Genomic DNA, 16,633 nt, shown 5'->3' on the forward strand with positions numbered 1-16,633 from the left:
GTGTTTCTAGGGTCGATATCTTTGTGAAGATTTCTCCCAGTAAAGTTTCCAATTTCTTTTCTTCAAAGAGACTGTTTTGGTTTGTTTAATGTAGCTATTTCCCAATCACTGCATGACATCTGGATTTCTTGTTTCCCTAAATAACTGTGAGCCAGTTAATTATAGCCTGAATGCTGTGAAGCAGATGTTTTCAGAAAATATTTGAAATGAGACTTGGGGGGTCCTTAGAATTCTGTTTAAGGACTGAGGCATGTCTGGGGGCTTTCTCTAGCTTGGAAACCTATGCTGCACTTGGACCAGCTTGCAAAACGTGGTGTTTATCATGTCTGTGCATAAACATGTAAGACATATGCAGTATACATGCTTATGTGGATTTGGAAGTACAAAGAGAGGAATCCAAAGTAACTATCATGGTGTTTTCTCATCTGTCCTAATTAATAGTTTTTGGGTTCCTAGGAGCTGCAATTTCGTCTGTTTCTATTCTCTGCACATCACTAGTAATAGTTTGTTTTCTATTACTCTAAATGACAGCCAGAATAATGTCAACAAGATGCTTTCATTAGTAATCTTCAAAACAAAAACGTATTTAATATATTTTACATAACATGAATGGATAATCCTACTTAGTTCTCTTAAAAATCTTTTTGGGATTTTATTGGGAGTCTTTGAACTGAGCTACATCCACATCCTTTTTAAATTTATATTGTGACTCAATATCTTGCTATGTTGCCTGGGCTGGGCTCCAACTTGTGATCCTCTTGCCTCAGCTTTCCAGATTGTCCACCACCATGCCCCACTCATAGCTGTCTTATATTCATGAACTAACAAAAACAGCTGAAAGTTAAAAGATTGTGAGTGAGTAATCACTATATAAAGAAGCTTAAAAATCTCTGGAGGTGTGTTTATCAACTTACCAGTGACTATTGACAGTGCTTCGCTGATCCTCTCTTGCGTCTTTACTGAGACTACACTCTATTTTCACTTCCTCTGCCCGCCCTCCTTCTCCTGCTGGGATAAGAACAACAGAGGGTTGACAGCATTTACAGGAGCCTGCACTGAGCTGGGTGGAACTATGTTGTGATTCGAGTTTTGTTGTTGGTAGGCATCTTTTGTTCATTTTCTTTTAACTGTCAAGTTCTAGGGCCAGTAGCGTGCACTAGATTTATTGGTGACTCATTTATGGATTCTAGAACCATTTGTTAAGTTGTGGAAGCCTCACGTATTAAGAACTGTAGAGAGTTTGAACTTTACAATGATTGGAGCTTCCCTCTTGGTAAACTAACCTGACAAGAAATAGTTCCAAACTACATTAACTTTAGTAGCTACTTCCCACCAGTGTTGAAAGGGAAGCCTTTTGAGTAGATTGTTGCCTGTCCTAGTATTTCTGGTAGCTTCTGTTCCTGTGCAGATCAGAACTCATGCATCTTGTTCATCTTCCTTTTAAATACCTCTTTTCAGAAGCTGATTTCAGTCATCATCCCTACTGTTTTCTTTCACATTAGTTTTGCAGCACTAAGGTGAATTAAACACTTTCAAAAAGACAAAAGAGGAAAGTGCTCTTAACTCTTCCAATCACCTTAATTTTATTCTGTATTTTGATTGCATTTCGAAGTAAACAGATGGGGACATTCCATGATTTCAGAATACCATTTCATCAAATAGCTCTCCATTTTTGTCGTGATATAAAACTGTTTTAACTCTGTTAAAATAATGAGAGTGTCTGGTTCTGGTTACCTGGAGATTACGCTCAGCAGTGACCACATAGTTTAGCATCTTAAGCAACAGAATGTGATTTAGGAACCATGTTTTAAAGTACAACAGTCCATCTTCTGTTATTGATGTCAGATGAGCCACCATCCATAGAATGTGAATAATAAACTAAATTACTCTGGAAGGTAAAGAGTAGCAATAAATTGATCCCATCCTTCTAAAGTGATACAAATGTATGATAAATAATGATAGAGATCATGGAAGAAGGAATCCATATTATATACTTAGAAAGATGGATTTTATGAAATCTTTGAGTTACTTCAAATATGGTTGATTTGCCATTTAATTCCTTGGATATATGTTTGTGTATGTTGTGTGTATAATTTAAGGACATAATTTCCAAACTTTTCACTATCATGGTCCTCTTATTCTTACCCTATTCTCTTATCCGTCTGTAAAATATTGTTTAACCTCACATTTGTATTTATGAGTACTAAACATATTCTTCCCTTAAAAAAATCGCTTTCAGAACTTACGGTTATTGGACAACAATTTTGTTAATCTATGGTTTTAAGGCAATAGTATAGCATAAACATCTGCTTTTCTGTGTTCTAGTGTTTCTAAAAATCCACGAATAAGAGAATGAGAACTACCTGATAAAGCATTGATAAATTCAGGTGGAGATACATGGCCTTTAGGCAAGCGTAGTTCTTAGAAAATCAGGGAACAATATTATTTATGTGTAGTTTTTTTTAAGTGTTTGGGCTCTTTTTCCAGAGAATAAGAAATATTTATCATGTAACTGTAATTTACAAAGATAAACATCATGACTGTAAGTGCATCGAGAAAAACCAACTCTTCTAGTGATCTTTTAGCTTTAAATACGTGTTATAGAACATTCATGGTCACAAAGTTCTCCATTTTTATGTCTCCTAATTTACCATTAAAACAGCCTTTCTTTTTATTTACGAAAGAAGTTATTTCCTTTAGCAAATAAATTATTCCAAGTGTGTATTCTTGAGCTTTATAACTGTGAATATATTGTGGAATTACTGGATTTTAAACTTTTAAATAATACATTTAAAACTTTTAAATAATACATTTGCCCTATTCCAAATGCAATTATGAGTAAATTATGAGGCGAACTAGGATGGGTAATATGTGCATGTGCTGAAGAAGTATTATAATTCCACACTGAAACATTTAGTGATAAACCATATTTCTTTCCTCAGAGACTGGATCTCCAATTACAGCATCATGTGTTGGATTAGGCAACTCTAAAACGCCTCCACCAGGACAAGCAGGAAAGTGTGTTCCAGGATACAACGGTGAGAAATGACCTTGGTAATTTGAAGCATGTCATGTTAATACATTTGGTATTTTCTATGCATGCTATGTACTATGTTACATAAAGTAAACTAGGTGCTTAATAAATAGTTGAATAAATGAATGCCTTGTAGTAAAACTGAATACATTAATTTTTTTGCTATCAAAAGTAATACTGTAGCCTTCCAGGGGCATTTTCTAAATGGCTGTGATAGTGAAGAAAATAGCATTTTTAAGGCATTTTGAGAAAACGTGTATGGGCCCATGGGTATAGCTCAGTGGCAGGGCACATGCGTGGCAAGTGCAAGTTCTGAGTTTTATTCCTGGTTCCAAAGAATAGAAGAAAGCAAAGAAGAAAGAAAGAAAGAATACATGCATGAAGTTATTATGTATGGAGCATGTGCTAAGTGCCCAATACTTACATACATTATCTCATTTAATACCGAAGTACATTTACTTCACAGATATTATTATCATTTAGAGATGGGTAACTTGATTCTGACAGAGACTGAGAAACTTTCTTGGCACAACTGTATATGTCCTCAGGACAATGCTTGCTTTCTGGCTTTCCTTGCAAAAGCTATAGTTCATTCCATAACATATTAAATTCTTTTAATTAAGAATGATAACAAGGCTTTGAATCTTGTTGGTTAAAACTAAATACAAAGAGAGTAAATATTCTAAAGGAAAACTTTTGTTTGATGTTGGCTTTATGTGGTAGATATCCTTTCACTATTTGTTTTTAAATTTACAGAAGCAATCATAACATTTTTCATATTTCTTAATAGGGACAATAATTTTATATACTTCCTAGTGCTACTGAATTGTAGTATTGCACAGCAAAGCATTAACATGTTACTTACAAGAAGCCTGAAATTCAACCTTAGCTAGGGCTGCTCCTGATGTTTAGAGAGAAACCAGGAGTGACTTGATTTAAACCCACTCGGTCATTTTACAGTGAAGGAAAATGAGTCCACAGGGCTTATACAATTTATGTAAGGTCACAAAGTTTAGTTTAATAGATTTATGAGAAAAAGCCAGTTGTGGGGGATAGAGTATGATTATTAACCTGTTACCTAATTGCATATAAATTATAAGATTTAAGGATTTATCCTTTCTCCTCTTATATATTTTATTTTATTTATTAGAAAATGTGTTAAGAAAATATAGATTATTTGGTTTAACCTAGAAGATATATTTACAAAAAGTCAGATTTTTTTTATGTACGGCACATTTTGTATACTTTTTTATGTTAAAAAGCAAAAGAGAAAAAAGGATAAAAATGATACAGAATTTAAAAAATAGTAGGAGAGTAACATTAAAGTTAATATGTTGCATACTACTATCTTAGAAGTGATTGTTGAGGTTATAAGATTTAGATACCAAAAAAATGATCAAACAGTTAAACAAAGATACAAACTGTTCTTTTGGAGAACTAATAGATTATTAGTATAATTATCTATCTTGTATATATTTATTTACATATATATATGCATATATATATATGCATATATATATGTAATCTTTTGCCTTCTTCTTTTCCTCCCTCCCTTTATCTTTATTCTGTGAAGTGAATGACTTCTCTAGACATGGATGGGTGAACCTAGTTTTAGTGAAATTCTCCATTTGAACAGTTCATTCATCCTCTTCTTTTTATTGGAGAAATTGCTTTTGTGTTGAGACATTTTTAGGGGATCTTGATTGTGAGAGGTATTAAATGCATTTTCCCTTCGGTATGTCAGTTCCATTGTTATATATTTGTAAGAAAGAGTTAAGATTTGATATTTTATAGAGCTTCAATACAGAACTTTCTTTGTCAAATAGCTACTGGCTTTAGAGAGAACAAATTAAGCTTTTATAACTGATATGCCAGTAAGTTTATGGTTGATCACATTTATATTTTATGGTTATTAAGATGAAAAAGCAATGTTATTTTTTAAAAAAAGCTTGATACTTTTGGGGAAAAGAAAAATACCCTTCTGTGTGAAAAAGCATTAAATGTAATCTAATAATTTCAAATTCATTGAATATCTTCACAAATTTGTCACCTTACATACATTTCCCTACCCATAATTCTTAGGGCAACACAATAACAAGAGAACTGTTCCCACTCTAAGGACAGAAGTACTGAGAGGTAATATATAATATATCACATAGTACCACACAGTAATTTGATCGATGTCCTGGGATTTGGGAAAACAAAAGATAAAATAAGCATGTCTTCTACCTTTAAAAAACTCACAATCTATTGAGACACAAACATTCATTTCTCTACTAATAAGTGTTAAAATTGTGTTTTAAACCAAAATGTTCCAGGAACACAAAGAAACGAGCAATTCATTTCCCCGCTGGGGAAGATATCCTCACCCAGCAGCTTACAGTGGAATTACCTGGATGAATGGAGTCACATAAACAATCTATTAAAGCCTAGATGATGGTGATTCATCTTCATGACCAGTTTGCAGTAGCAAGCTTTGATATAAACACATTCAGGATTTTATTAAGATTGCACAGAAAGCATTGGTATAACGATTGTAAGATTAAATTTCCCAATTTAAATTTCATAAGAAGATATTTAGCTTTATGTCAAAATAGGGGTTTTCATACATTTAAATGCTTTGTTTTTACTGCATATAACCTTTTTGATGTATTTCAAAACTTTAATTTTAAATAAGTAAACACATTTTTCAACATTCTTTCCTGAATGGAAGGTTATAAATGTACATAAGAATAAATAATAAACTTCCGGCATGGTATGAAATACAATGTATTCAAGGAAGATTTAGAAGAAAAATTTATGACCTTGTTAGGAGTCAACCTTATGCACTCTATATTTTTGTAAGTCATTTTAGATTTTTATATGTATTTGTGGCCTCATAAGAATAAAAAGGTTAGTTTTATAAGCTCCAGTTAGTTTTTGCTGTTAAGTATTAAAAAAAGAAAATGCTTAAATTTTAAGATTATGTGTTTTTAGTCGCATTTTGATTTATTTATGTTCTACTTCCAGTTATGATTTTGGATGACAACATGCAAAAACTGAAGGCTCGATGTTTAGGAAATATTGTGGTAAAGTAAGCAAAATTTTCAATGCAATTATTTAAAATAATAAGGGTTATGTTAGGGGGTGATAGAGTGACTACACTGATAGTTACAAGTAAGCAGCTTGCAGAATGAACATTTGTGTTTGAAAATTCTGCCAATTCCGTTGTGATTTAAGTTGGGAGCACTATATGATACATCAAGCTTAGATACAATTAAAAGAAGCAAATATCTTGCAATGTTTGACTAACTTTTCTGATTGTTTAAATAATATATATGATGAAAATAATTTATATTTAACTATATAAACAAGTAAACTTCCCATACTCCTATACCTCAGCAATATACCATTAATGCTGTAGTATATCAGCTACAAATGATGGACTGTATATATGATGGTACTACTATCGGATTATGTCGGGGCTGAAAAATTCCTCCACATAGTGACATTGTTATACTCACAGGTCACTTTCTGTCACACGAGTCAAAACTACTGTGTTCTAGTCTTATAAAAAATATAGCATGTACAATCATTTACCATATATGATAATGACAATAAACAACTGTTACTACTTTGTATGTTAACATTGTGATAGTTTTATCATTATTTTACAGGACTTATAAAGAAAATGTTTATTGTAAATCATATTGTGCTTTATGCTGACAGTAGCCTCGTAACTCTCATGTTTATTGTGGCTGTGATTGATTCAAGAGGCTGACTTACACACTGTAGTTTTGTGTGAAAACATTTTATTTGATGCTCACACCTCAGTACATATCCCATCATAAAGAGACACATAAATGTATATGATAATGTTTTGATGAGCATTTGATGTTGTTGAATCAAACCGATTTTGGGGTGCTAACTACTATTTTTCCTTAATTCTGTCTCAGAGAAATTTTGCTTTTAAGATGGTAGGGATCAGACCCAAGACCTCACACATCCTAGGCAAATGGACTACTACCGTGTTAAGCATTTTTAATGTTTTCTCTGTCCTTTAAAAATATTCACTTCTATTGTTGGTCTTTCTGTCATTTTTGAGCACGCCTGAATATAGATTATACTGTTGAATATACTTTTGGTTTTCTCTTTTCTTCTTTTCTAAAAGTTGCTATAGTATTAAATAGATTTCCAAATGGGTAATTACTAGGTCAAAATGTAGTATATTATAAATTTTTGATTCACCAAATAATTCTTTATTAATTTTTTCATCATTGTTTATTTGATAGGTAAAAAGTGCTAAAATTTGAAGTGAAAATATTTAAATTTATTTTATTTAAGCCATAATTTAAAACTATTTTGCAAGTACAATTTGAAATGAAAATTAAATTGGAGACCAAACAAATATGTGACATTTAAATAATTGACCCAGATTGCTTAATCACTTTTGATTATTGTTAGTTTTTCACTTCTCTATAATATGGTTTAAGTAGCAGACTGTATCAGAATATGATAGTATAAATAAAAACCATCATATGTCAGGTCTTAAAATGGATTTGTCATTTCATTTACTTCTATTAAACATCAAAAATCTTTTAGTGCTTGCCACTGTCACATTGGTATAAAATTACCTCTATTTAGTATTTTAAATGTTATGAAATTTACAAGTAAAGCATTAGTAAAATATATAATGATATAGAGATATAATAACTTTACAAAAATGTTAATAAATAAAGGACAGTGTCATACATTTTCCCATACCCATATTCTCAGTAAACATGTAAGCACTATATCACTTTTTAAAAATTATATAATACAACATATCCAAAAAGATAGATCAAATATTGCACCTACTATTTGTATTTATATTTCTCTGAATTGGAATCCATATTCACATAGAATAGGTTGAAATATTACCTGTTAGGGGAAACAAAACAGGGAAAGGGAGAGATTGTTCATGAAATCATATAAATACAATTGTGGGTGGACATTTTAACTTGCTTAGCAAAGCACCTGGGTTTTGAAAGCTTTTAAAAACACTCTGGTGGCATGTATTTTTATATAACCTAACTATAAATGAGTCATCTATTTTATGAAGCAAGTCTTTTAAGATTTCAGAGATGGCATTTGATGCCAGTTCAATTTTAAGGCCCTCATGGAGTTTCTCTAATTTTGGGTGGCTTTGCCCTACATCTATTTGGAGTTAATAAAAATACCAATATCTCATATAAACCTTAACAAGTTTTCCTTGGATCATGAGTGTCATTTCAAGCCCTTGAAAGTCACACAATCTTTCCCTTTATAGTGTGCCATGGTTTATATTTTCATGAATTCAAAATTATTTTCATTCCTTTGTATTGTTAAGCATTGAGTTTTATTGTGTGAGCCAAGAATTCTGAGATTCCATTGTAAATTGAAGATGAAACACACCAACACTTGAGGCAGAATTTGATTGCCCCTCTTGCCTAATAATGAAGTTAGATGCTTGAAGTATCACATATATTTACAAGATAAGATAGAAATGATCAGAAAAAAAGGTTCTTTTTGGAAAGAAAAACTTTGGCAATTCTTTTCCCCCAAGACTCATTTTTATCTACAAAAGAAAGGACTTTCTTTTTGAGCCCCACAGGGCTAGTAGCCATTCCGTTCTACTCATCAGCTAGAAGCATTTCAAGAATTTCAATAGTTGCTTGTACTGTCTGTAGGGTGTGCTCACATTGACTTCTACTAGTAAGAATTCTTAACGTAGATCCATGTTTATAAATAGTGATACAGGGCAAAAACAAAGGACAACCAGAACCTCTTGATAACTTCAGCTTTCCCCACCAGCTCTGTTATAACTTTCTGAAAATCATTGCTTTCCTTGTTTGGGAACACCTTTACATAAAGGTAGATATTCTTTTGTGATCCTTAAACTCCTATAAGCCCTAGGAAATAATAAATAGGAATTGTTCAGTTTCAGTGTCTTAGAAGATGAGTTGTATTTGTAGAATTTACCATTCTAGTGGAAGAGAAAACTTCATGTCTGCATGGATGTTAGATAATTCTTTTGATTTTGAAGGCTACTCCAGGCAGTTAATTTAGTGGGAAAGCTATGGTATCTGAGTTGCTATGAATACAAAATGCTCATGAATTTTAGAAGGTGCTCCTCTAATTGCATCAAGAGCTCCAAAGTGCAGAAATAAAACTATGCGTCAGTAATTTCTAGGCAACAGAGAACAGGGCATGAAAGAAAATTGTAACTGCAATTGCCTTCCTCAGTACCACAGGGCTCACTGTTATTAAAGCCATTGGTCTTTGGTGCTTTCTCTCTGATAGACATACATTTTTCTGACTGGATCCACTCCTGCTATTGGAACTGTAGCTTACCCACTCCTGCTGTGGTCTGCTGACCTGTGCCCTGCAAGCAGTAGTGAGATACAAAGGACCTGTATAAAACTGTGCAACTGGCTTTCACTTTTCTATCTGCCAATTTTTCATTCTCCAGATATTAAACTTTTGATCGTTAATGGTGTGTGTTCAGTCACTGTGCCATCTTGGAAACAATCTAGGGTATCTTTCTTTTACTCCAAATATCTTTTGAGTAAAATATAGCATTGTTACATATAACCCTGCTCCTTTGTAAATCTATATGCAGATTTTTATTATGGCTTGATAAGTAAGAGTATAAGGTAGACAAACAGATATAATCCTCACTTTAGACATGAGAAAATAAGCACCATTAGTAATCATACAGCTAGAATTTATATAACTACCAAATGTTGTCTGCCCAGAGAGAAATTATAGTTTATGCATTATTTGCAAGAGAGATAAAACTTAACTTCATATTAAAATTTAAAATCCCATAGAAAGCACTGAAAGTGCAAAGTTGGAGTTTAATTCTAGAATTCTCTAGGAAGCAGGAGCATGTCTTCAATTTGTTTCTGAAACTTAGTAATTCCTGAAAGAGAATACAGACAATGCTTTACCTGGTGTAGAATCTGCCATGTAGGATTTTATGTTCTAGTTTACTCAAAAATGTATTACCTTCTAGGGTGGTGGATATTTTCCTCACCATTCCTGATGCCCCCTTCCTGTGTAGGTGACTCTGTTGCCTTAGTTGTTCCTCTTTCCCCTAAAGATGGTTTCTTTGGAAACAATATTTTCTAAAAGAAATAATTGGAGGAGTTTTAACAAAAATGGCTGCTTCATTCTGCTTGGAAGAGTTGGGAAGGTATCACAAGGTGATTGTATTTGATTTTGATTACCCTTTTCAATCTTGAGAGGAACAGAAAACATTGCCTCTTTTTAATATTATATATTTTATATTTATATTATATATTTTATACTATAAACTACCCAGTGTTGTCTCCTATCTTATTCTCCAGCTTGATCTTCAATTAATTTGTGAATAATGAAGTAGTTTTCTCTGGACATTTCAAAAATTTCTTGAGACAAGCCTAACACTCATGTCTGGCAGTTCCATATCTCGAGTAAGATTGAAAACTTTTCTTTTAGTGGCCTCTGGTAGAGCAGAGTTTAGCTACCTGCTGTAAAACATGCCAGGAAAATACCTTGCATATTTCTATTTTATTAGATATTAGATATTTTATTAGCTTAATAATGCAGACATCATTCATATCATTCTTCCTATTTGTATTATTAAAATGCTACATTTCTTGCTTTTTATTATATACTAGAATCTCCATGTATACAAGACTATAATTTAAATATTTACATTATTAATATCTGGCACAATGATTGACACAATACCAAGCACAGAACATTGAATGTATTCAGAAAGTGAGTGTGAGAACGACTGCACACGTAAGTGAATGAAGAAATAAAGAAATTGAATGATTCCTCTCTCTTGCGTACCTTTATCTTCTCTGCACTGGCTACTCCCACTCAGGTCTTCCCCATCCTACATCAACCTGCCTCTCTACACCAGCTCTTGACTTATATCTTTGCTTCCGGTCGCTCACCAATTTTTAAGCAATGCATCGCTCATCCATCCTCACCGCTGCTACTTACTTTCTCCATCGTGCTCCAGTCACCCCACCTAGGCCCGACTCCACCTGTTTGAAATGCCAATTCTAAAGATGTTCAAATTATCGGAGTCATACTTTCATCACTACGTCAAATCCATTTCTAAACACAATTTATCTTTCACTTAATCTTGTTGAACATTTGACTATGACTAATACTCCTTTTGCGATTTCTTTGAAACTATGTACTCCTGGTTCCGTACATTTCTGATTCGCTTTTTCTTTTTATTCAGTGACATTTGTTCTTTAATCTTTCGTTATCACTATGGTTGACCTTGGTCTTCTAGAAAATCCATTTGAAGATCTGTCTGTTATCTCAGTATCCCCTGAGTTCATCTCTCATGATTTCCTAATTTCTTCCATATGCTAATGATGCTGTAGGTTCCTAAAGTTCAGCTTTAAATCAGATTCTTTATCTCCACTTCTCCAAATTCCAGGATGCCACTTATCCTACAACTAGTGCCTTCACTGCATTTATGATGTATGTTTTTTTTATCACCACTGATTTGACTGAAAAGTTTAGTAGCTTTAATTTTTCTATTCCTCATTCTTCATATTTTTTTTTTTTTCCTTTGCTATGTCTTCCAGTTAGCCCACTTGCCACGCACATTAGTCCTGGAACAAAGGTCTGATTATACAATTCCCTTCTTTAAAAAAAACTTTGATAATTCATCATTTTCACATTGCTGTTATATTAGTCAAGAAATACATATTTTATGTACATGCATCCATATTTTACTTCAGTGCTTAGTGATGAGTTTTACTCTTCTTTGAAAAATATTAATGGGATGATTTAAAACAAACTGATGAAGGAAAATTATTTGTGTGTTGATTTTTAAAAATTAGCATACTAAAGTCGCTTTAGAGAACAGGGAACCTTTATTAGCTTCAGCCTGCTGGCTTCAAACAGGTTTAATGATGGACAACAACAGTAATAGAAGCAATAGCAATGAAATACTTGAATTTCTCTGCCTTTTATTTTTAAGTTTAAAAAATGCTGTCTCATGCATTTTATATGATTTTCAGGGAAACCGAGAAATGTCAGTGTGACATATTTCCTCTGATGTATCATATGTGTGATGATGATGATGATGATGATTATAACAGTAGTAATAATAAAGAATTGTGACAATATGGCTTGAAGAGAAACTCTTCACAAGACTCACTCTTAGGAGGTGGACATGGGCAATACCAGGTAGCTACGTAGGAGACACTGGCAGCTACTCTCACTTTTTTTTTAGACTGTGTCTCACTATGTAGCTCACGCATGACTGGAACTCACTGTGCAGCCAATGCTAACCTTGAATTTGCAGTGATCCTCCTGCCTTAGCCTCCCTAGTGCTGGCACTGCAGGCATGTGCCACTGTGCCGGATCACTTTTATTTCTAACAGCCTTTTTGTTTCCTGGCAGATGTGAGAATAAAATTCAGATCTATGGAGACTGTAACACTAGGGCCGGCATCTGACCGCATCTTTTCCTGCTGGGTCTATCAGAACTGAAATGCTCCTCAGGTGGAAGTACTCGTCTCTGCTTCCTTGTCAGCTTTTTTTTTTTTTTTTTTCCACATGAAGTCCGAGTTATCATTCCAATTAATATCTTTTTTATTTCATAAGTATGGGAGGGTTTTTGAAAGTCCTCAAGTCTTATAGTATTTAAAATTTCAAGTTATAAAGTATGAACTATTTTGTGACCAGAAAACAATTAGAGTGATTGTCTTTGTTGATAGGTACTTCCTACAGGGAATCCAGATAAAAATTTATTCATTTATTACATGAACACAGATAAATAAATCACAGATAAACTATAAGTTGGTCATATGGGCTTTGTGATATGTGTAACACTTTTTTGCTACTATAAAGGAAAAAGAATATGTAAAAGTTGTTGGGAAAGAAAAGAGATGTGATACCTTATGTTCTATACGCTCAAGATTTCCATGTGTTTATAGACGTGAGAAAATGCATATTGCTGAGTCATCAGAAAGGAACAGAAAGATGAGCTATGATCCTCAGCTGGAAACACTCTGAGGATCAGATTGTACACTGGGTGCTTCATTAGAACATTCCATTACACATACAAGCACAGGTGACAGTTCATTAAAAAAATGAATTTATTTTCCTATGATGAACCATTTTTCTTAGAAAAGAATTTAGTTATATATTTTAGTTCATTTTTGCAGATGTTAAGTTCCTTATTGAAATAGTGATTATTGCTAATGAGTGTTTGAATGCCAAATGTTTTTTTTTTTATTTACTCCTCAATTAGACATAATCTTCCTAACAGATTTAGGCCTACATTTCAATGTCAGATTTGAATTGTAATTACCCACAATACTGGAAAAGTAATCGTTCCAATCAATTTGTCTTTATTATCACTTTATCATAATTTTAATTGCTGTGTTTGTACATAAGGTTGCCGTTACCACCTGGGGCTTTTTCAGGACTCTGGAAGAATCAGGAAGCATTCAAGCATTTATATTTTGAAAAATTTCCTGTAAGAACTTTAAAATACTTTTTAAAATTTTCCTATACATTTCTCTATAACCTTAACCTGTTAAACTGAACAATTTGTCTCTAGAATTATAAAGTAAACTATCCTACTAAAATTTATCTATGCCAGTTTCTATTTCTTTTGAATAAAAGAAACTGATATATATATATATATATATATATACATATCATATACATATACTGATATATATATATATCAGTTTCTCTTAACAGCTTTTCCTAGGCTCTCAGTATCAAAGTTTTTGTCAAGGATTTTGTTAAATCCATTATTCAAAATTTTATTATTTTATCCACTGGATTCCTCTGTTCAGATTCCAAATTATACAACATTAAGATAATCTTCTGTATACATGATTGGGGGATAAAGTTCACTTGATGTGTACAGAAATTGTATTTTTTTGTGCCTTTATTTTGACATCTTTGTCTGAATGTTCCTTATTTTAAAATTTCACTTAAAAATCAAAATACAAGAAAAAGGCAGTTTCTCAAAGCCCACCCCATCCCTATTGTCCTGTTTAACAATGATTATCTTTCTGCTTTGTTTTGTATTATTTACCTGTTATTACTCCATATCAAGGTGCAGTAATTTGTGCTCATAACAGTACTTTGGTGATGGTACTTGCCAGGGTCCCACTATCTCCTCTTTGTTGTCCTTTTGCTTTTTGTCTTTTTTAAAAATAAGATTCATATGTTGTCCTTGTTATGCAGCAGGTAAAGAGGAATGGATGTCTGGAATTTAATAAAAAAAAGCTATTCCAAGTATTTAGTATTTTATCTTTATTATTTGTGAGTGAAAGACAGATAACCTAATCAACTAGATAAATGACAAGAATTAAAACAGCTTTCTTTAGAAAGTCATCTTAGACTTGAAAGACCTCTATAAACAAGATTAAACATTTCCCTGATAAACTGTGGCAGGGAAGATTTGTCAGTCCGCAGGACTCCAGTTAGTCCAATATATCTACCTGCTGGGCCATAGTTAAGTCATCAGGTATTAATAAGATTAATTATAAGCTGACAATTGCAAATATGTGCATGTGGTTACCTTTAACAGTCAAAGCTCTGACAAATCCCCTCCGAGTCTCAATAGGTGGTTTGGTTACATGAAGTAATTCTGTAGTCTTGTTACTCAACCTCAAACCGCTCATCTGAGGACTTAGCAACAGCATCGAAAGCATAGATCAGATAGGTTATATGTGATGGAGCTAAGATTTGAACCACAATAGTCTGGTTCAAGAGCTTATTACTCTCATTTGCTTCTATAATAGTAATAACTGTAGCAATTGCTGTAAGAGCTTCAACCAAAGTCCATCCTCAAGGCCATTTCAGCCAGGCTTTACAGAATTTTATAAGGTAGAGTAGTTTATCAGTCCACTTACCATACAAGTCCCATAAAGATTAAAAAATGCATACTGACTTGCTAACATTTGTGCTAAAACCAATGCTCATAAGCAGAGATATCAAAGTAAGCCAGAAGCATTAGAGAAAGCAATGTTTTTCTCATTCTTCTCGATTCTTCATTCTGTTGTGATTTTGGGACTGGCAAGGATGTGCTACTTTAAACTGATTAAAATTAAATTTCATTCTAATTATCAAATTTAGCTGTAATTTGAGTCCAGTGTTAATCTATGTTTATAATTAGTCATAGAGAGGTTTACAGCTTTTAAAAGTTTATGCAATTCAAGAGCTTTATCAAAGAACTGCTTTGTAATACAAAAGTATATTGAAATTATTGAGCTATTACTGCTTATTAAAAAAGTAATTGTGTTCATAAACTTTATCACTCTTAGCTCAACTTGAACATATATAAGAATATTTTATTTTATTGCTGGCTCCTAGAAGAGCAAGCAGATTGTAGTAAGATTTCAAAGCCAAAATTAATTTAATTTTATTGTACAGTTATGAAAAAATCAAATAAATACAATCTATTCCTATCACATTTTATATTACACAAAGTTTAAAATTACATTGTCCAATAATGCATGGTCATACAGCATTATTTATTGTTATTTTCAGGGATACTATGACACTATGGATGCTGGCTATATGGATGAAGAAGGCTACGTGTATGTTATGTCTCGAGTTGATGACGTCATAAATGTTGCAGGTCACAGGATTTCTGCAGGTGCCCTTGAAGAGGTATAGATGATTATCGATATACTAGTTGAAGTAGCGCCCAGAAACAGTGCTGAACTAAAGAAACACTGAAATTAAATCATTCCACTTGGGAAGTTCCTATAGTCTTCATATATAGCAGAGGCAACATTAATCCTATACTTTTCCCCTCTCACATTCTTCTGTGTAGATTTTAATATTCTCCACACACTCTATCCTAAATGATTTCCTATATTATTTGTGCATAAATGCATGTGTGTGTGCATGAATGTGTGTGGCATGTGTGTGTTTTACTGTAGTTGAACCTAGGACCTTCAAATTGAACGGCATCCCCAAACCATTCTTTTATTTTTTTTAACAGGAGAGCCTATATACATTTAACTCATGCTATTTACTAATTAATTGACTCCGGGTTCTTGACTTTTGTCTGATAAATAGGTCTACATATAGACTTTACAAGATGTAAGGTTTAAACATTTTATTGTATTTTCTGATCTGAGAAATTTCTTCTTACACTATCTAAAAACCCAAAAGTTATATTAAAATGTTATTACTTTTTAAAATTCACATACAGTAAATTCTAATTCCCTATGCAAAGTTAAAAATGAATATATATATATATATATATATATATAATGTTTATACACACACACACACAAAGAGGATGAATAAGTATTTCCACACTGCCAAAGAATTTTCATTAATCATCTTTGCATTCTGACTCTGGTAACTGGTGGCCACCTGATTTTTATTCTGTTCCAATATTAGTGCCTTACCTAAAATTCCATATAAATGGATTGATACACTAATGCAATTTTTGACAAAGTTATTTCATTAAAAAATACATCTGTGAGGCATGCACATTGTTTTGTGTATCAATAATTCATTCTTTTGTATTGCTATGCTTTATGCCATCTTGTGGCTTGCTAAATGAGCTTGTGTTTCCTTTCACCCATTTGAGGAGTAT

General features: G+C 32.7%; 1 protein-coding gene across 2 annotated transcripts in view; it reads left to right on the top strand.

Moving 5' to 3' along the window:
- Positions 1–16,633, top strand: part of Acss3 (acyl-CoA synthetase short chain family member 3) — a 168,342-nt gene that overhangs the window by 136,326 nt on the left and 15,383 nt on the right. For both annotated transcript variants that reach the window (XM_063255218.1, XM_063255217.1), the window contains exons 10-13: positions 2,943–3,038; positions 6,044–6,107; positions 13,453–13,534; positions 15,568–15,690. In XM_063255218.1, coding sequence (XP_063111288.1) covers positions 2,943–3,038; positions 6,044–6,107; positions 13,453–13,534; positions 15,568–15,690 — 365 coding nt within the window. The remainder of the gene's footprint in view (positions 1–2,942; positions 3,039–6,043; positions 6,108–13,452; positions 13,535–15,567; positions 15,691–16,633) is intronic.

This window comes from Cavia porcellus, unplaced genomic scaffold (assembly GCF_034190915.1).
Source record: "Cavia porcellus strain 051 isolate PalLab524CR breed Dunkin Hartley unplaced genomic scaffold, mCavPor4.1 scaffold_8, whole genome shotgun sequence".
Lineage (NCBI taxonomy): Eukaryota > Metazoa > Chordata > Mammalia > Rodentia > Caviidae > Cavia > Cavia porcellus.